General features: G+C 41.9%; 1 protein-coding gene across 5 annotated transcripts in view; it reads left to right on the plus strand.

The window, feature by feature from the left end:
• The window catches only part of daam2 (dishevelled associated activator of morphogenesis 2), a 110,663-nt gene that overhangs the window by 20,949 nt on the left and 68,176 nt on the right, over window positions 1-21,538 (plus strand). For 4 of the 5 annotated variants that reach the window (XM_082516237.1, XM_082516239.1, XM_082516235.1 and 1 more), the window contains exon 2: window positions 19,413-19,699. In XM_082516237.1, coding sequence (XP_082372363.1) covers window positions 19,532-19,699 — 168 coding nt within the window. In that variant the 5' untranslated portion in view covers window positions 19,413-19,531. Of the gene's footprint in view, window positions 1-5,249; window positions 5,526-19,412; window positions 19,700-21,538 lie in introns of those variants that run through there. The other variant, XM_082516236.1, reaches the window with a different exon arrangement.

The raw sequence follows: 21,538 nt of genomic DNA on the forward strand, positions 1-21,538 counted from the left end.
TGCACACTGACGTCAGTGTGAGAGTGGCTATTGCCAGAAATTCACAAATGGTTTGCAAATAGATGTCTCCCATGTTGTTTACCCAAACTTCAATATCTAAAGTCTTGGTCACACCTAGAAACGAGTTTTCAACACCAGATGGTAAGGGGGGGAAAGTGCATTTGCAGAGAGGTTGGTAAGTGGTTGCTGGAAGTTGCAAAAATTATAGACTGCCAGGGGGTAACTGGCTGGTCTCAATCTGTGAGACTGGGGCTTAACATCCTGCCCATCTTAGGAATTGGATAAAGTAGAAATAGCAAGGCTAATGATCTCCCTACTCAAAAAGTGCATCCATCTGGTAATCAGCATGTCCATGGCTCCAAGAATTCTACTTCTCCTCTGGTCCAGTTAGCAGTGTCCTTTCTATCCTTGGTTAGTTTGAGTTAAATTTGAGACAGCACAAATAGAATTATACAAACAAAATAATAATTAAAAATGAAAAAAGGAAAAAAACATTAAATGCAAAAAGTGAATTAACCTACCAGCTTAAATTCTCATATTTCCAGAGTAAACAGCTGAAATTGTTAACCAGTCAAGAAGAAGAAACGCGCCATTGGCGCATTTCATTATGGTTACACTATGACATAATTTAGAAGTTATTCAAAGTCCAATAGCGACGGCCTTCATGCCCAGAGATCAAGGTATTACATCACTGGTTAACATGATGAAGCTGTCATGAGTCAGTCAGTGGAAAGCTAGACCATTGTCTAAACATGACAGCATGTAGCTGGCACATATCCAAGCAGACACTAGAGCCACTGTGGAAGCAGGCAGTTGGTTGACCTTTGACCCTGCCCAGTCTGCCTTTTAAACAAAAGAGCCATTCAGATACAGACTGCTTTTGCAGAACACAAAGGGGGGGGAAAAGCACTTGGTACAAATGAGAGGTAATTGTGTTGAAAAGCGTGTTTACTCTCATTTGAAGTTGGTAAAAGCAGGTGGATTGTCAAACATTTGTGATGGAAAGCCACAAAGAGTCGAGCTAGAAGAAGAAAGCATGAATTCATGCAACAGGGATATAAATAATAAGAGCAGGAAGAAATGTCACCATAAAAACAAAGTGACTTAAGTTAGATTTATGGTTGACTGCTTTGCTGTGATTAGGTTGCTTTTGTGCAGAGGCTTTTGAAAGATGGATAGTATACCGTTCCCCTGCATCATGATTTATAGCTAACATACAATTACACCATGTATAAAAATGTGCACTCATATTTATGCTGTCAAGAGTTCAGGGTTTTGAACAGCAGAAGTATTTTCTCAGGGGCAATTTATTTCTGCGTGGGTGTGAAAGAAAGTGCAAAGTGCTGTCACAAGGAATTCCTCGCCTAAACAAAATACAGTTAAATGAGAGCTGCCTGGTCTAAAGAAGCCCTAAATAATACATTAAGGAACAACACATCGTAAAGCATGACCGTTTGCCATGTTAGCTCTGGCAGCTGCTGGCTTGGAGCGCTGCACCAGCCACTTCTCTTCAGTGACAACCCTGGAAAGAGTCCTCCTGATGCCAATATCTGTAATTTCAAATGCCTCTTTACAGGCTTTTCTCTGGCTGTTATCAGGTTTGACTGCTGCTGCACGTTAGAGGGGTCTGCAGGAGAAAGTGTGGTTTATGAGCCTGGAGGAGACCACCTTGGGTGACCCACTTCTTCTCATCCAATATTCCATTCACCTTTCGTCCAGCGTAACACCAAGTGCCAAGTTCCCTTTTTTTCTTTCTGACTAAATTTAGCACTTGTTGGCCAGGCTGTGACTGTTTCTGTAATATGATGGTGAATTCTTTCTTAAAATATTACTTCATGAATGCTCCATATAGCGGGCACAGAAGGGTTTAGACCAGTGATTTTAATTGTTAGACAGACTTTTGACAAATGATTTGAACTAATCTGTTCCTTTTTTGAATCAACCTTCACTCATTTCAATCTCTATAAATTCCTCAGTATGCAAATTTCTTCATTTCCTTTAGTTATAATTATCTTGAATGAGCTAAAATCTCATTTTTAATTCAGTTGATTTCCTTCAATACTTGAGATAATTTGTCCATTAGCTCCTGGTCATGCATTACCACTCCCTGGGGTACTCCTAATTGGGAATCACTGATTTGGAAAGCAGCTCAGGAAGTTTCGCCCAACTGACTGACAAGTGACAGGCAGATTTTAGGGGTAGCTGTGTGTCTTTTGGCAGCACACAGCTCAGCGGAGGAGAAAGCTCCCTGCCTCTCTCTTTGCAGCTGGTTTATCAGTCATGACATTTGCCATTCACTGTGGGTAAAGCCTAACCCTGCTTGAGTTGATATGAATATCCCAGGGTGAGGTTTACTGAAGCCAAGTTAGTAGAAGCTATGATCTGGAGTCATTTGTAAATGTGGAGGTACACATGAGTGTCTAAGCTCCTCTTTTCTTTCTTCCTGTAACATGTGTGCTATTCAGGGGTAATGAAAATCAGCAAACCCTCAAAGAAAAGGAGAACAGATGGAATAGAGAGCTTGTTGGATCTTTCACCCTCTCTCTTTTTTAGAGACCATGATTTTTATCACATGCATGCCAGGCCCATTCCATTTGCGTCAATTATCAGGCTGTGATGGATGATACAAGGGTTACTGGTACACTCAGCAATACTGGAGCCTGTGCTTACCCCAAATAACCCCGGAGGAATAGGCTATCTTCCCTCATTTTGGTGATGGAGAAGTTACCCTCTAGAGAGAGAGAGAGCGAAAGAGAGAGACGGAATGGAGAAGTGATGCAAACTAATGTCACTTTGACACTAGTGAACATCATGGAAACAAGCTGGTTCTGGCGCTCAGCTGGGTTAATGGATGTGTCCCCAGGGCTTCTTCAGGAATGCACCCAAGCATTACCGCCAGCAATTTGGTGTCATCTGTCTTCTGTCCCTAGAGAAAGATGATAAATGTTATTGTGACTGCCCCTTTCTCCACTCTTTAGCATATCAGTGGCTCCAGTTTGAGTGTGTGAATGTCTAAACAATAGTTTCAGTGGGTGGTGGTTCTGTCACAGAGAGTATAATAAACATAATAAATGAATCTAAATAAATATAAAAGTATAATACCAAAAGTATAAAAAGAAAATGTGCTGGATTTTAAATGTGCTGATTGCCAAAAATGTATCTAAGGGTTCAGTCCTGTAGGCCTAGAGACAGGATGGCGAACCCTTTGCAACCACAGGTCGCAAGGGAATAGACAAATGGTTGCTGACTATACAAAAGAACTCCTTTTGATTGCTTTGGTCTCTAGATACAACCGACATATCGTTAGCTTCATAGCATAAGTGCCTAAGTCATTGACTTAGTCAAATGACTTAGGCAATTATGCTATGAAGCTAACGATATTTCAAACTATGTTTGACTACAGCAATCTGCTAGTGACCAAAGCAATGACAAGGAGGTTTTAGTGCAGCACCATATACCTCTTTTCAACCATTTTCACACAGTAATTGCCAGCAACCACTAGGCAACTGGTTGGAGGTGTAATGGATACATTACACCTCTCCCGATTGACCTGTGGTTGCCGGGGGTTGCTGACTGGTCTCTAGGCCAGCCCTTTATCACTAAATCTAAATATGTGATTTTTTTTTTTTTTTTTCTAAATCAAACAATGAAAAAATAGATTGGGGGGAAAAGTATTTGGTATACTCTAATGGCCCCCAAGTAACAGTCCTTGTTTAGAATGTGGTCACTTGCTCTCATTTACAGTATATGCATGCATTTATACTGAAGTCAATATTAGAGACAAGCCAATACTTTTTCCAACTTGGTCAGCAGACAGGCAGTCCCATGAAAGATAAGACGACGGCATATGACCTCAGTCTGCATGACCCATGCCTTTAAAGTTACATCAATAGTATTGATGAGTCAGTTGTGGTCAGGAAGCTGTCGATGTCTAAAGATCACGATTGACATGTCGATGTTTTTTCAGACATATTGATCACTTTAGAATGCTCATACTCAGACTTGTCAGTGATGATGAAGCATACCATACTTTATCATATAATTATCTCTACAAGCGATGATAGTTTACTAAATGGATATTATGCTGCATACAATACAGATGTTTTGTTGAGGTAAATTTTCCAGTTAGCTGTAGTGCTTCTAAATGTAATGTTAGATGTAATATTATTTTATTTATTTATTTTTTTTGCAATTAGAAGAGTGGCCCCCTGCTGATAAATTAATGAAACTTGGATTTTTGTGGTCTTTGACTTTATTTTCTGGTGTTAATCTGGTGCTAGAAGCATTGGAAGCACAGTTGGTGATGGGAAAGGGCGGGGCGGGGGGGCCATAAACTCTGATAAACTGCTGCATAGGTGTTTTATTTTGTCTGGCTGAAGGTTTGGGTGTAAGGAGGGGTGGAGATGAAGAGATGATGGTTTCTGTCTTTCACAGGAAGTCTCCGGTGTCTTGAAGTTTTTGTTCGCACTCTCTTGCCACTCATGTTATCACAAGTAACATACTTGAACTCCAATTCTCTGAACCCTCTGTGGTGTGGCCCTCCAGCTGATTTCCTCCCCACCCTTCAGCTCCTTTCCACCCTTCCACACATTACATTTGGCTGAGCTTATACTGCGAACTTGACCAAGCCAAGAGATCTTTGTGTATCAAGGTTTCTGACTCACCTTTTTCTCAATGAACACTGATGACTAAATCACAGGGAAATCCTTTTCCTGTCTGTGTCAAAGGGGTAATTCCTAATGGACAACGCCATATTTGGCACATCAGTTTATGGGCGTGTGTGCTTTTATGCATGTGTTAAAGATGAGAGGACGGGGCAGGAAAGAGGTTTCCTTTGGGTACTGTGTGTGATATCCCTACATCGACTGCTCATTTAGACCTAAATGTGTTGGGTGGAGTTGGAATTGTGGGCAGGCATAGGAAGCACAGGCCGTTGAGGGTCATTTCCTTTTAGCTTGCCCTCTCCCATGGCCTCTCATAACAGACACGCACAGATACTATAGTATAAGGTAAATGCATGTATGGTATATTCACTGAAAATCCATAACATTTTAGCTGACATCCACATGGATGCTGTCATATGCTGGAGCTGGAATCCAGAAGGGGAGGGGAAGGTAGATTAGTAATCCAAAGACAGAGAGACTGTGAGAGAGCGAGAGAGACAGAGCAGGAGAGGGAGGGAGAGAGAGAGAGAGAGAGAGAGAGAGAGAGAGAGAGCGAGAGCGGGGACAATGTCAACAGCTCAGCTCCCAGCACAGTCAGCTGAAATCTAGAGCTCAGCTCAGAAGCTCAGAGAGGTGAAGCAGACGAAACTAAACGGCGTCTGTCAAACTCTGCAAACCCATGGAATTTGGTCATGAAGCTCCAAAAAGCAAAAACGGTTGCGTAGAAGCAGAAGATGCGGGATTGCTTTAAATTTTTCTTCTAACTTTTTTTTTTCTTTTGTGGAGTGCTTTTTTTTTTTTCATTTGCTAGTGAGGCAACACAGAGACGGTTCATCTCTTAGTGCAACCGGTCTGAAGTGGGTAAGTAGGCGATACTTGATCTGGATACTGATACTCTTAACCCTTCCCGGTCATTGTGAGTATTAGCTGTTCGGTAGTCTTGTTCACCCATGACAGGCTACAGATGCTCATGCTGCTTAGTCCAGGCAGGAAAATTTGAAGATTTCTGCAGGCAATAAAATAAACATCAGGTAGGAGTGCTCATAGAGAGGAAGGGGGAAAAAAGACCTGGTGGGCAACAAGGGCTGCTGTTCCCCTGTGATAAAGTTTCCACATTTTGTGCTGTTGTGATTGGAGGGAAGGGCAGTATTTTACAATCGTTTTTCACTACAGTGGCTTTATAGCTCATAAACGGGAGCAAAAGTTGGGTTGTGAAATGAATGTGGTCTTGATGTTTGGGCTCGTTCTCCAACGGTGCTGACAGGACATCTTGCTGTACCCACATGTGTGCTGTTGCACTGTGTAAGAAACAGTTTTGGCTTAATAGTGATGCTTTTGGGTTCAGTTTGACATGAGATTCTAGAAGTTTTGGGAGTTTCATGATTTCATGGATGATCGGAGGCTCAGTGTTATTGCTGCTGCTGCAGATGTGAGTTGGAAGACATCAACATTTAGTTTCAACCAAATCACATTACAAGATGTCTAATGCACATTTCAGGGGAATTGTTCACATTTAAAAGACTGAAGGGTGATGGGATAGTATCATATGTAAAATGGATGCTATTTTGGGACCTAGATGATGAGTGATCACACATCTTCATCAATCACACAGTCATCTTCCATTCCATATTCCTCCCATGCAACCCATTATAGACACTGGGGGCTGAGTATGTATGGAAGACAGTTCTTTTTAACTGACAGTCCTTTCAAAGCTTCCTTAAGGGATGCCAGTACATGGCTACATGGCCCCTCAGAGCGGTGAAAATACCCAGCTTTACTCTTTTGGCTCGTCTGTCAGCTGTAAATCCTTTGCATGCTTTGAAAGCATGGTCATGTGAGTTCATTCACCAGCCGTCCAAATTTCCAACTAAGAAATTGATTAGGGATCCTTTCTTAGTCTCTTAACATCCCTCAAGGTTAAGGTTAGGACTAGGCATAGGCGTGGGATTTGGTGAAGGTTTACCCCTTTTTAAAAAAAAAAAGAATTTTCATAGAAAACTCAAAATGAAAACCTTGCAAGAAACAACTTGTCCCAGAACATGTAAGATGTCATTTGAAACCGGCTGTTTGGCATGTGGCTAAAACAAACTTGACCCTAACCTTAGATGGATTGTTGGTGACATGATGGACGTAAAGGGGGTTAGGGTTTACTGAGGCATAAGTTTTATTTATGGAAAATCTTCCAACTAGATAATATAGCATTTTAGAGTGATGTTTTCTTTTCTGGAGACTTTTATACAGCTAATGCAGCAGTAAAAGCAATATGAAAAAACACGAGACACATGTTATTTCGGTAACACTCATGTAATTCATCCCTTTTGGTGTTTTGCATTTTAAGGTCACTGAACCAGAGGCAAAACTCATTTATATAGTCAAAGGGCCGTGTGTGTTTTTCTTTGATGTCTTTTTGCAGTGTGAACAAGATAGTATTTATTTCCACCACATTAAAAGCTTACTCTGCAGTCTGCTGGAAGACCTCCTACATCCATGTGCGCTGGGGGGCAAACAGAGCGACAGTACTAAAAGATTCAGCGTGCCGGGAGAGCATTAACGAAAGTGTACATATACACCCTCTGCTGCCGTCAGCGCTCTCGGGGCTTTTCATATTTTATCGACCATTACGGATGCATGAACTGCTCTCTCAGGCTTAGAGGGAGTGTGAGGGGGAGTTATTAAGCAAGGGTTGGCCTTTTATCGCTTCAGCCCTGCTGCTGACTGGCAGCTCAATGGCCTGCTCATTAGGATAGGGACAGAGAGAAAAAAGAGATGAGCTCTGTAAAGTTGCTTGGACGTCAACTATCTGATCTTTTGGCCAGGATCATCTTCATGTTGCGTTCACATTAGAGTAGTTACAGTGTCTGGGGGGCAGAACCCTGGAAGATTTTTAGGAAAAATGCTGCTAGTCCTCTCTCCCCTTCACTGGAAGTCCCCACACAGTGTGTGTCAAATGCTGCTATTGTATTTGTGCCAGTGACACACTTTCTGGGGCTTATGATGTGTAAGCATATCTCCTCTTTACAGTGCTTCAGTTCAGTACAGTATTACCGCAGGCTATTTTAAAAAGTGCTCGTCACTTTGGAGAGCTGTTCCTGTCTTCTTTGCTATAACTGTCTCGGCGGAGCATTCCAGACATTACCCAGAAGCCCTATGTCCTCTATGCTGCAGCTGTTGACCTCTCACCCAGGCAAGATTAGTAGCCATTCACATTGTAGTGCAAAGCATGAGAAGTCAGATCATTGCAAGGTGACAAAGGCACATCTACTTAATCGGAGAGCGCAGTTGTGAGCTGTAACATGTGTGAAAACAAACTGGTTCAAGAGAACAATCTCTCTCAGTTTTACTGATGGAAATCGCTCATCCTCTCAAGAAGACAAGACTGCAGGGTGTTTGAGGAGCACAGTCTCTGAGAATTTCTGCATCTTTTCCCTCTTGAGAGTCATGGTAACTAGCTCTAAGATTTTACTAGTGCCAACTTTGTTCCCACTTATAATAACACGTCTTTAGCTAGACTGGGAGCTCGTGACTCTGGAACGTTCCTCCCAGATGAAATCAGAAAGCGATTTGACACGGCAGGATGGCGTTTTGGAGTTTGAAGGGAAGGGATGCCAAGTATTGGATTTCATTCTGAGCCCTGTTAATATGTGGGAATGTCAAGGACTTTGGAATGTGGCGTGGCTGACTTTCTTCTCATTCCCAGTATTAATAGCATAGATATCCCAGTGATCCGGTCTATTTGACGAGCAGAGATGTGCCCATTGGCTTTTTGTAGAAATGGGTCAACAGCATGGCTGTATTTTCTATTGCTGGCCTCTGTGCTTGATAGAACCTTCACCCGGAGCCAACATTAACATCTGCATTGTTTGAGTCTCACAAAACAACTGGCAGACTGATTTTTCCTTGTGCAACGTGGATGTCTTGCAGAATACAGTTACTAATCAGGGTTGAGCGACTGGATAAATGTATCTATGAATGTGTCAGTGCATTGCTGTTTTTATTTTTTTCCTTGATATTTTTCCATTAATTTTTTATCATTTTTTGGTTTTGTCTTCCTGAGGGTGGGAAAAAGCAAACTGTAAAAATGTCTTTGAAAAGGATGCACTCTTCCAGTATATACGTTTGTGGTGCTAAACTAAAGTGTTGCAATTCTAGTACAGAACACCCAACAGTAAAAAAAAGACAGGACTTTTGGGTTACCTGATGTACCTGATGTAGTTTTGCATCTTTGTTGACATGGTTGATCATTTTGTAAGTGCTGTCCTTTTGGTATTAAACACTGAGCGGAAAAAGTCTTTTACTCTACCAAATCTCCAAAATGTGCAGACAGGCTTTCAAAGTCATGTTAATCCCTTGTTAACGTGGCCCAAGATGTCTGTTGCTGGATGGCTTCTTATTTCAGCTTTTTTTTTTCTTTTTTCTTTTTCATGTAACCCGTGTCTGTGGTTCGTGGCTTCTGTGAAGGGGTTTACCATGTTTCTAATAATTTGCTTCAAACTGGAACTGTACATGGTTGGGTACTTAAAGGGTGCCCTGCACTGCTCTATGGAGCTGCTAGATTTGTTTTGGTTAAAGCAACAATTTAAAAGCACACTTGTAACAACCCCCTGGCAATTTATGTGGCCTGCACTGTTATAAATGTTCCTTGCATCAGGAAATTGCATTTTTTTTAATGAATCAGAGTAAATGAAATGGCTATTAATGACATCCCTGGAGGATTGGAAAAATCTCCTACCCCCTCCCCTTTTTCCAGTGGTTGAGTTGAGGCATTTCCGCTTAATGGGTGAGATGGGTTACTGTGCCTCATGGCCTTGTTAAAACCAACTATGCTTATATGTTTGTTTTCAATGAGGCTAGAAGCTAATAGGACCTCTGAGAGAAAGAGATTAAAATTTACAATGTGATGGACTGATTGATCGGTAAAATGGCACAATGAGGACACCATGGGAAAGTCTGACGATTCTATTGTCTAGAATAACCAATTAACAGCATCCGAGTCCTCAGTTGACATATAGATGTAAAACGTAGGCTGCTCTAAGATGGTCTGTCAAGTTCATACACATAACCAGTAAAGACTCTATAACCATGGGCCAAATCCATATAATTACCCCATCCTTGCATTGGCTGTCTGACAGAGCTGTTTGTAAACAAAATAAAATGAAAAATGCCTCTGTCTAAATTTGATTGCTTTTGCCTTGGAGACAGTCTGGAAATATTTAAGCAACACTATTAACCACAAACCATTAAAGTAATTAATAATAATTGTGGTTGTGGGCAGTTTAAGTGGAGGTACTTTGTTTTCTTGGGGGGGGGGGGGGGGGGGTTACTGTATGGAAGCTACTTAAAAATGCCTGCTTTGTGTTATTCTGTGTTGTTCCATCTTTGTTAGTTTGTTGCGTCCATTGTGAGAAATGTGAGGGCGGCCATGAAATTCTTTGTACTTGTGGGTCATGTGTTTCAGAAGTGTTAATTCGCTACGAATTTTCCCAGTGAGTCAGTCTTGAGCCACACTACAGTCATGTGAGAAACGAAGTCTTTTGAGGCAGTGGGCCAAAAATGACCAAAGTGGAGATGTTTGGTCATAATGCAAACATCACAACACAGCACATCATACTAGCTGTCAAGCACAGTGGTGGAAGGTTGACAGTTTGGGCTTGTTGTGCAGACACAGGAAATGTTCATCTTGCATTCATTGACTTGATCATGCATTCTACTGAATACCAAAGTATTCTAGAGTCAAATTTGAGGCAATCTGTTTGACAGCTAAAGCTTTGTTGAAATTGGGTCATGCAAAAAGACAATGATCCCAAACACAAATACAGCAGAAAAGAAATAATAAAGCAGAGTAATTGATAAATAAATGAATCAAGGTCTTGCAGTAGATTCCAGAAATTCCAGATCTGTCCAGTTCAAATGCTGTGGCAGGACCTTAAGAGAGCTATGCATAAACAAATGTGTGCAAACCTCAGTGATTGCTGCTTAAGGTGGGTCTACATGCCACTGAATCATGGGGTTGTAGTTCACTTTTTACATAACTGCATAGAATCCTTTCTTTTTCACACGACTGTATGTCCTGGCTGAAGACACAACATCTTTGAATCAGTCATCAGCTGTCTTGCAGCTTCCCTTATCTGATCGCAGGACAGAAAGGAAGTGACTAAAGGGAGGACTTAGCAAAGAAATCAAGAAGGTTGTGAAGGAATTAGTTAAATTAGTAGGGGGTGAAGGGAAGGGTGGGTTTCCTATCTTCCGATTCTGAAGTCCTTTCCTGAAAGATGCACGTAGGCATACCAGCACAGACAACCCTAATCTGTAATGACCTTAAACTCTTGATGGCCATGTGTAGATCAAGGCTTGACTGTAACATTGTAGAGTCCATGAATCTGGCTTCAGTATTGTGTGAGTGAAAATATAGGAAGACTGTGTTGTCATCAAAAGTCACTCTTTATTTCCCTGTGCTCTCTGAGAGTCAGATTGGACTTCACTTTATACAAAGCCAGAATTTATTTATGTTTTTTTTTAAAAAGGAAAAAGGTGGTCAAAAGGTGACCAAAATCATGGACTTCCTGCTAAGTTCTGAAAATATCCAACTGTGAATTAAATCAGCTGGTGGGTGTACTCTGTTGTTGGTTTCAGAATAAACTAGTCATTCTGTTGCTTCTAGCTTTCTCTCTGAGTGAATCTTTTCTGTAGCCAAAAATACAGCACAATCTCCATCTTTAAATTCCATGGTGGTATGTCTTTGGTTATCTCTGTCAGGTGACTTCTTCAGAGCCCAAAACATGCTAATTAAGGACAACCGTCCTAATAGAAAAGGCCATTAATACTGGACAGGGAGAGCATGGTGTCATAGCTAAAAATAACTGTCCCCTTGAAGATCAGATGCACATTCACTTGCAGTGTTCTGACGGAGACTGCGCTAACCTACCCCATTGGGCCCCAGGAGAATTGTTCCAACCAAATCTGACCCATTGTCCAGGTCCACATGAGAAAGCCACTCGGTGTACAGACTCTCATGAAAGCGCTGTTGGCCTTCCAACATGAAATCCCTCGCAGAATGTGTGCTTTCAGAACAAGCACAGGAATGCAGCGCATGCAAATGTGCCGTGAAATAATGGCAGCTCCTCCGCTGTCAGCTCTGGTCATTTGTCAACTGAGGCTCTGCTAACCATGGAGCTCTAAACTGGATTTAGATGGGTGATGTCATGCTTCGGGAATGCATGTCACAATGTGTGTGGTGTACTGTGTATTTCTAATTTACAGTTTACGTTATTTAGATCACCAGTGGATCCTGTCTGTTATTCAAGCCAGTTGTTTCAGATTAATCATTATTTATTTCTATAATCTGACCACCCATGGTGCTAAACTGCCTGTAATTGAGGAAGTGATGCATTAATAAGATGACTTTAATCTCTGTTGGCAGAAAGAACAAACTTACATTTACATGTTTGCATGTATGTCTCTTGTAATGGGGGCGGGGGGGGGGGGGGGGGGGGGGGGGGGTTCTTGCTTATATGTCACTGTTAAGTAAATGATTACAGCATAACCCCTCACTCTAACAGAATAAGATGTATGTGGTGTACATGCCCTCCCCGGGGCAGGAGCATGGGCCGTGGGTGGGCCACATCCTTGAGAAAGTGAATTTTCAGTGTCCCAGGTGATTTGGTTTGCAGCCAGTGGTTTTAGTGTGGGGAGAAAGGAATCAAAGGACAAACAGGCAGACGGTAAAAGGGGTTAGCAGGGCATGCTGCACAGGGCATGTCTGGGGCAACAACAGCCAAGGCTTAATTGTCTTCAGCGGCTGGGGTGAATCGCTACTTCCTGTTAAATTAATCAACACGAATAGTTCACATCCATATACAAGGACAGATGCAAGTTTTATGTATGAAAATATGACTACCAACAAATATGGAGACATGCAGCCAGGACAAGATTTCTGTTGCATTATCACACTTTGTGCTTGCACGTTCAGTTGACTTTTGTCAAACATTTGCTCTTCATTGTCATGAAATCCAGTGTAAGCATTTCTTAATTTCTGTTTATCTAGCCAAGTCTTTTCTTTTTTTAGAAAGATGGAATTTTTGGATTTTCTATGTTCAGCCGTCCCATTTGGTGATTGTTCTTGGAGCTAACCTCAAGTGGTTTCTTTCTTTACTATGATAAGTAATCAAGATGAGGTTGATTGAGCCATGTTTACTACCTCCCAGTAGATGATGCATGTCATTTCCAACACCAATTGGGAAACTCTATAATTAAAATTGTAATTAGAGTGCCACTGGAATTGAATTGAATCATGGCTGTTCCTCAGCATTTATTGGTGTCACTACATCAAGTAGGACATAAAGTGAAAAAAACCCCAACCTAATCCCACCTTTGCCATCTCTGTCCCTGCAGCTTGCTTCAACAATGCCACTTTTTCAGTCAATGGTTCATCTTGTTCCTGTCTGTGCCAGCGTGGCACTGCTCTCCCATCCCTGGTACTGGCTTACATAAGCCCGCCTCCTGCATGGCCCAGCACCCCAAAGGAATGGTCCTCATTTGTGGGACCCAGAAACAATATGTGTGCAGCATAAATGTGCACCACACTCTTCCCTCTGATCTTTTATTCATTGCCTCTGTAAAACATAGTCAATGGCCTATCCTGCTTGTTATTTGTCTCGACTAGTTTTATTGTCGCTTTTTTCTCCTCCACCAAAACGCATTTGACTTCCATTCTTTCTCTCTAAGTATCTCAACTAGAATTCATGCATCCAATGCATCCATCAATGTGTTCACAAGCAAATGACAAAGATACTTGCAGATGTAAAGGTGGATAGAGGGGAAAAAAAAGAATGACAGGGGAATAAAAGAGTTGCAGGAACTCACTGTAGCATCTTTAAGGAGCGTGTATTGTGCAGAGTAAAAATGACCTCTCGGAGTAAGTGGACAATTCAGCTTGGAAGAGGAATGGGTGAAAAACAGATCTTGATTTTGATCTCATTTTGCATTTGGTTCGAACAGCTTTGTGTTGTTTGGCAGATGTTGTGGAGAGGGTTGAAATTATGCAGGCACAGATGTTTGATCTCTGCACAGATAGCCAGTGCTTCTCTTCTTCGGTCTTCTGCACACACACAAAATCCTGCAGCAGCAGCAGCAGCATGTCTCTCCTCACTGCGTTCCCCTCCTCCTCGTCCTCCTCGTCCTCCTCTTCCACTGACCTACTTCCTAACACTGTGGATGAAGGATGAAGTAGCAGGCTCAATGAGAAGTGGCAGCAATAGTATCTCCGTTCTTCCTCCCTTCTTCCTGTCTTTCCTTCCCTTGTCTCCTTCCCAGCTCCCTCTTTCTGCTCAGACCCTTCAGAGATACGGGAGCAGGTTTCTCACTCTCCTTGACATCTCTTGGTTTAAAGTGTCTGCTTACATTTGAATCTTATATTTGATTTTATTGCATGAGTGTCTGGCTATATAAATGGCATACAGCAGAATATGTCTGTTTTCATGACTTTTACAGACATGGCTGTGTGCGTACAGAAATTCTCTATCTTGACAAGCAGTGACAAATCTCTGCGCAACTATTCCCATTTCGACACAGATGTTTTGAGTCTGTAGAGGTCCACAAACCATTTGCTCTTCAGTGAAAGCTTCCTTTTCCATACATGCATCTGTTTCCCAGAGATGAGCAAAGGCGTGTTAGGAAGTCTCCGTGTGATTTAGGGTCGGCATTTTGGGTACAGCTTCATCTGTTTCCAAGAGAAGAATATGGACTCTCATAATCTTCTTAATAGTAAAAGTTTATCATTATAGTATTTCAAGTTTTTGGTTATTCTAAGTTTATTTTTATCCATGCTCTCCGCTCAGGTTTCAATTGTTCAGTTGTAATTGCAGGGACAGCGATGTGGCTTTAAGCGACATGCCCATAAGTCCAGGGCATCCATGTTGGTACTTCATTAGTAGGTGTTTATGTGGATGTATAGGAGCTGGTATAAAAATAGGGAGCACAGCAAAAGAAAATAAATGTTAGATGATAATGTTTCTTTTTAGCCAACCATGCATTTAAATAGATAAATCACTCCAAAAAGTTCATATTTTTCTGTTTCACACATTCCTTTCTTCCCAGTTGTGCTACATATTGGCTGCCTTCTCCTACCAAGCTACTCAAACCAAAACCAACAAACAGACTGAAAGCAAGAGAGAAGCAGCCTCATTCTTACCAGCTCCTCTAAAACTGTGTTTGCGTTTCCTTTCAGCTATACATTAATAAGCTAAGCAATAAGCTAAACATTTCCCGACTGTTGCCCAGAAAGAAAGCAAAGTGTACATATTGAGATATGCTCCCAGGCAGAAGTAACAGCTTGTCAAGGATGGAAAGCATTTAAATGGAAGGAACAGAACAGCAGAAAATGGGGATTAAAGATGGATGGAGTAGATGGTGAGCAGTGGCAAGGACAAATGACAGATGTTACTGTCAGAGGGGGGTTGATGAAAGGACTCCGTTCACCCTGAAAGAGAGGAATAATGGGAGATGACAGGGAGTGAAGAAATGAAAAGCTGGGGGATGAAGTAGGGCTCTCAGGTCACATATGGCAGTGGACACGGTCAATTTGGATTGTTTGTGTGGTGATTCCTTCATACAAAGCATAGTAAAGGTTACACAAATAGTCACGGGTATAGTCTTGGTTCTTTGTATTTGCCATACAGTATATACAGTATTTTTTCTGTGTATATAATGTTTGGATTCCTTGGCCCACTTTCCCAGGGCACAGGCTGGAAGCAGGCCAGCAGACCTGGTGCTGAGTGAAGACTGGCTGCACGTGGGGCTCAGTGGGAGAGTGAAGATAGAAATGCACACAGAGACACTGGACAGTGCATTTTGCTGAATGGCTTTAAAACCCCTGTAGAGCGGCCTCTTTTCCATTAGGCTCGGCCAGCTGTCGGCAGCAGCTATAACTAACTCCATACAATAAAGCTTTGGCACTGTGCTTATATCTTATACTAATAAAATGATAACAAGCTGTCACTGTTACAGTCTGAGGTAAACCAATCTCCTTGATTTATCTCCCTGATGGGGCCTTTATTCAAATTTTGCCACCTTGCCTTTTTAAAGTGCTGTTCTCTCTCATTTTTCCTCCTAACTCGCCACTATGAAGTCTCATCTAAGTCCATATAAGGCGTGATCAAAAAGTGCTTGTAAAGATCATCATCTTGTGCAGCTCTGGACCATTTTCTGTACAGCTACTATTCTTCTAGCCTTTACATGTCCAGTTGTGTTTGGGCTTCTCCGATATGTCAAAACGTGATCATTCAATTTTATTTTCATTTTCAGGAAGTTGCGGGGAGGAAAATATGGCTAATAGGGCAGGTGGTGAACAAAGATTGTGTTGATGTGGGTAGAAAATAGGTTTCAGTGCACTCACAGCTGGCACCACCACATTTCAGGACATTTTCTGTGAGTGCTCCCCCTCAGACGTTGCAGTAGAACTCCACATTGACAGTTTCCCCCTTTACAGTACACAATGCTGTGATGAGCATGCTCCTGGCTCACATCATGTGTTGCCTTCAGGCTTAAAAAAACTCTGGACTCTTCAGGTTGAAACAGAAGTTGCTTTTTCCTCTCAGTGAACTTGCAGAGTGCTCAGTGTAAGTGGTTTGAACAGGGCTTCCAAGGAGCAATCTAAAAAAATGGCAGTGGAGCTGAAAGCTGTACAGACATGACACAAATTGCACAACAAATGGAAATATTTTGAGGATATTCCTGTTCCAGTGTGTGGTGACTAAAACATCTCTTCTGTTTTGTACACTTTACTGGCAGAGTATTACAGGTATTGTTTGTATGTTTAGAACTGTGGCTTTCTTTGTAGTTATACATATCATTCCATGATGTCCTTCAAAGTAGGTTGTTTATCCTTGAATTATGTGTTGTGTAGCGTGTTGAAGTATCCCTCGTATATAAAATATATGGACTCGGCTATTTTAAATATTTTTCCTATTGTGCATCTTAGTTATGTTCACATGGTGTGTGTGTAAGTGCAAGTGGAATGTCATGCATAATAACTGGAGAAAGCTTGAAAAAGTGCATTTTGGGTAAACCTTAAATTTGAAACATGGTAATTGGACTGGTTCTTATATAAGGCTTTCCTACTCTACTGGAGCATGCAAAGCATTTTATACAACGCGCCTCATTCACCCATTCTCGCCCATTTATACGAGCACTTTTTTCTCTGTTTTTTGTCCAACATTCATTCTCTGATAAGCATAAAGCAACTTGGGGTTCAGGATCTTGCCCAAGAATACTTTGACATGCAGACTGGAGCAGCCAGGGACTGAACCAGCAACCTTTCAAATGAATGGATGGACTTTTTTTTTTAATGTAGTCATATTTTACCATTCTTGAATTTGGTATACAATGTACATAATATGTATAGATTGGATATATCACATCACTAAGGGGATTTTGGCTTGGATTGTGACTCTTAGAGTGGGTGTAAAAAGGATTTGGTTGTTATATAGGATGATCCAAACTGATCTAGAATAATGAATGGGAGATATCAGAGGTGAATAGGTGCACATAGCTCATTTTTAACCTTGAGCCAAGTTCAGTCCCCGCCTGATTTGAGCGGCGGCGGACTCTGGGATTGTCACCTCGGCTATCATAACACACATGCCGCTGTAGAGTTAAATATACTGCACACACAGGCACAAGATGCCACACATGCTGGAATTCACATTTGAAGCGCTGATGCAATGACTACCAAACAGTCCAAGTACTGGAAGGTGAATTACATGGAATAATTCCGAAATTAAGCCCACTGTTGGACACACAAGCATTTCCATGTTCAACAAACCAAAGAAAACTTTAAGTTGCTTTTTATTTAAAATAGCCTCCGGCTCATTCGTAGGTCTGCTCCTTCTGCCCTGAGAAGGATGACAGGTTCAAGGAGGCGGAAAAAACAAATGAACAAAAAAGATGAAAAGGGCAAAATGGAAATGTAGTGTTTTCTCTGTTCATTTTTTCCCCTTTAAGCGCTTGTCATGGGTCCAGGGCATTCATAAAGAATTTACCATGTGGCTAATTTTAGACCGTGCGGTGAGAACTCCTTCACTGAGCAAATCTGCATGTGAGAGAGTCATGATGTAGTAGATTGTGGCTTCTTCTGGAAACTGAGGTCATAAAGTTTCACTGCCATCTTGAACAGATGTGTGCAAAGCTCCAGATATTATTTAATGCTTGTCAGGATATGTGAGAATATCAATAGAAGCATAACACATGGGAGTAGTTGCTTAAAAAAATCTGGTCCTGCTTCTGCTTTCCAAACATCTTGGACACTTTTTGTAGTTCCCATAAATGGCTCCCAAATTGATTTCTTGGTCAAATGTTTCTGCTAGATTTGCATGCCTAAGGGTTTTGCACAACAGGCCCGAGGTCCTTTCATTCACAAATGCAGTTAACTGTTACATAAAGAAGCGCTCTGCCAACTGTGTGTGCATCTGATAGGACATAATACAGTGTAACGAGTGTGTTATTCACGCAGTGAAGACCACCCGGATTCTTTTCGTAGCATCAAGGAAATCCTCCAGGATGTTTTACACCATTCGATCCTCGCTCATGTTGGTAGAGGGTGTCACTCACTGTTGTCTAAGGGGGGGAGGCACTGCCAGGGCACAAAGACACACATGCACACAGGCAACAAATGCTGCACAGTCGCTATTGTACTCATGGACAAGAGCTTTCTTTGTTGTGGCATAAGAGCAACTAATGTCAAGACTCCTGTTGCCACACAGCGAGAATATCTCTACAATCCTTGGGACATGTTTTTAAGGACACAGTAAAGGCAATCTGGATAAAGAATAGGCTTGGATAAACTGTAAGTTAATGTGCATTTCCAGTCATTCTAGCAGTTTCTGTACATGGAACTGTATTGTTTATTTATGTGGTGGCTGTTGCTGCTCATATCTTCCTGTATTTATGCCAAACAAACAGGGCTCCGGGAAACATAAATGGCTTAACTTCCTGTGCACTACAAATAATTTCTTTGCAAGGAAACATCGACAGGAGACACAGGGCGTGTAGACCATCATAAGGCCTTAAAGATCTGGGAACATTATGAATCCTGTGCTGTATTTGACTGAGAATCAAATCAATAATTTATTGTGCGGGGAAAAATGTCATGCTCACTTGTCTTAGCGTGTTATAAATCTTGGACTGTAGGAGAGCAGCTTCACATGATTCACAGCACAGAATAACGTTTTTTTTTTGTCTTATAAGATTTAGCATCTTGGTTCCTTCTTTGACTTAGACAAGCTGCTTTAGCTCCCTCAGCCCTCACCTGTAGTTTGAGCCAACTCTATTCTGATTGGCTGCATCTTTAAAACAGAAGGTTTGAACAACTGGTTGGTGGGGTTGTTGTGGTCACATTTGAGGACTGAGATGGAAGAAAGTGCAATCACTGTGTTGCAGATGTTGTAGGGGTACCAGAGAGTTAGGAGATTTTTGGGGTTAGGGATTAGGATTAGGGATTGATTTAAAAAATGTTTCCATTTTTCCCTGTTTCAATCCAAAAGTCGAATAGTTTGGAATAAATTATTATAGATTAAAGGCACTGCACGGGCCAGTGCACATCACTTATAACTTCCCAGATGCTGTGTTGCTCACCAGAGGTCACATGCTGTCCATCATTAAACTATTGAAATGTGTTGGTTAAAGATCCAGGAAACTTTAAATCCACTTTAAAGTAACTGAGAGCCATTTGCTTGGTCTTCTCTCTCTCTTTTCCAGATGATGCAACCTAGATAGCAGCCTCGTCCTCCGCTCCACTCCCCCTCCCTGCCCCTTGGCCCCTTCCTCTATCTTCCTGGACCTGCACCGCCACTGCCACCTGTGTTACCACAGCCATCATGCCCCCCAGGAAGAGGACACGACAGGGCCTGGGCTTCCTGTGCTGCTTCGGCAGCAGCGAGCCCCCGGAGATCAACCTGAAGGACACCGTGCCACTGCAGCTGCTGGAGTTCAGTGCGCCCATGCCGCCTGCTGAGGAGCTGCATGCGCGTTTCTCCGAACTGGTGGTGAGTAAAGATAGATTCAACTTGATGAATGATTAAGTAAGCTGTTTTCACACTCACACAGGGCTGCCCTGAACTTTTCTAGGACTTCGTTTTGGATGTTAGTTTTTGTGATGCTGAATTGCGTTGATTTGTGAAGCAAGTAGGCATCACGTGCAGTGCCCCCTGCAGGCTCTATCAAGCCAGCATCCTTATCTAAACCAATATATAGAGTTGCAGGAGTACATCCTGATGATCAAGTGCAATCAAGGAGGGTGTTTCCTCTGGATGCTGCAATGCATTAGTCTTGCAAGCATTAAACGTCCAGGGGCTTCAGCAGGGGAGGAAAATTTATGAAAGTTTTTCACCTCTAAGCAGTTTGGAACTGAAGAAGCTTTTTGGATCGGAAATGAAACATCTTTAGAAAACTTAACAAAGTCTATTGTCCTTCTTATCAAGCTCTTAAGACTACCATAACCTGGATGACTGAGAACCTACACAGAAAACATTTATCCTGCTTTCAGACTGCTGTGCTTCCCATGTTTGTTTTTTGGTGGAGTTGAATTGGCTTTTAAAATCCCATGTAAAAACTGGAAAAACAGAGTGAAACACTGCTGCAGACAGTTCATGCACCAAATAGTAACATAAACTTATATATTAGTCTCCATGAAAGAGATTTGTGTGCTATTTAGTGGTTTCTCAGTCTCATGGCTGTTGAACAGAAGCCTTGCCCTTCTCCAAACATTTTACAAACTGGATAGTTTAAAGTGAAATCACATCTGTCATAAGAATTAATCCAGGATTTGTCCAGCCCAGTTCTTTTTCTTTTCCTGCTGCTCATTATACCAAACAATACGAGATCAGTGTCTCGAATTAGAAGGGGATTTCTTACAGAGGATGCCTTGATGGTTGGGTGAGGCCATGTCTCAATCGCCACTACAAATTCAGAAGCTCATCCTCTCCAGTATGCAGCCCACTCTTGCACTACAGTCCCTATCGTTGTTGGCAGAGGTTGATGTCTGGTCTCTGTGCCAGACTAGGATAACTGTACTTGCATGTGCCCATGGTGTGGACATGGATCAGGTCACAACTGCGTCAATGGAGAAGGCTGCTGTTCGTTTCAGCTGCCCTGCAAACAGGTCATGGCTTTACAGCTTTGCTGTTTCTGTCTCTCCATTTGCTCACTTCCAGTCTCTTGGTTGGTTTTGTTCCTGTCTGCCTCCATCACTCTCCTCAGATTTCCTGCTTCTCTCTGTCTCCCAACAATGTGTTGACTGGTGTGGCCACAGGACTGCTTCTGGCACTGCTGAGTGTTTGGGAATGCTAAACTTTACTGCCTGCAGGATATATCACTCCACTGTTAAATTCAATTCAGGGGATCAATGGAACTTCCGTTTATGATAAGAAAATTATTCAAGCTTATCAAAGCAGATGTTTCCCCCAGTAGTGATTTTTTTTTCAAGCTAACTCACAGCATTATGCCCTGAATTTGTTCTTTAATAATGCATGAGCCATTAAAGCTTAGCTGCCTGTAGCTGCAGCATATTTATTGGCTTGATTGATGAAAATTCAAGCTTAAAAGCAATCAAGACACTGATTATCTCAATCAGGAGAGAGAAAAGCCTTTGTCAGTGCGCCCCAGGGTGGCTGTGGCTACATTGTAGCTTGCCATCACCAGTGTGTGAATGTGTGTGTGAATGGGTGGATGACAGGTTGTGTAAAGCGCTTTGGGGTCCTTAGGGACTAGAAAAGCGCTATACAAATACAGGCCATTTACCATTTACCATTTCATATTATACAGCTGTGAGGTCAACACAGTAATTTCTGAGGGATTAACAGGTTGCCCTTTGATATGCTGTACAT

Source organism: Aulonocara stuartgranti, assembly GCF_965226115.1.
Source record: "Aulonocara stuartgranti genome assembly, chromosome: 19".
Lineage (NCBI taxonomy): Eukaryota > Metazoa > Chordata > Actinopteri > Cichliformes > Cichlidae > Aulonocara > Aulonocara stuartgranti.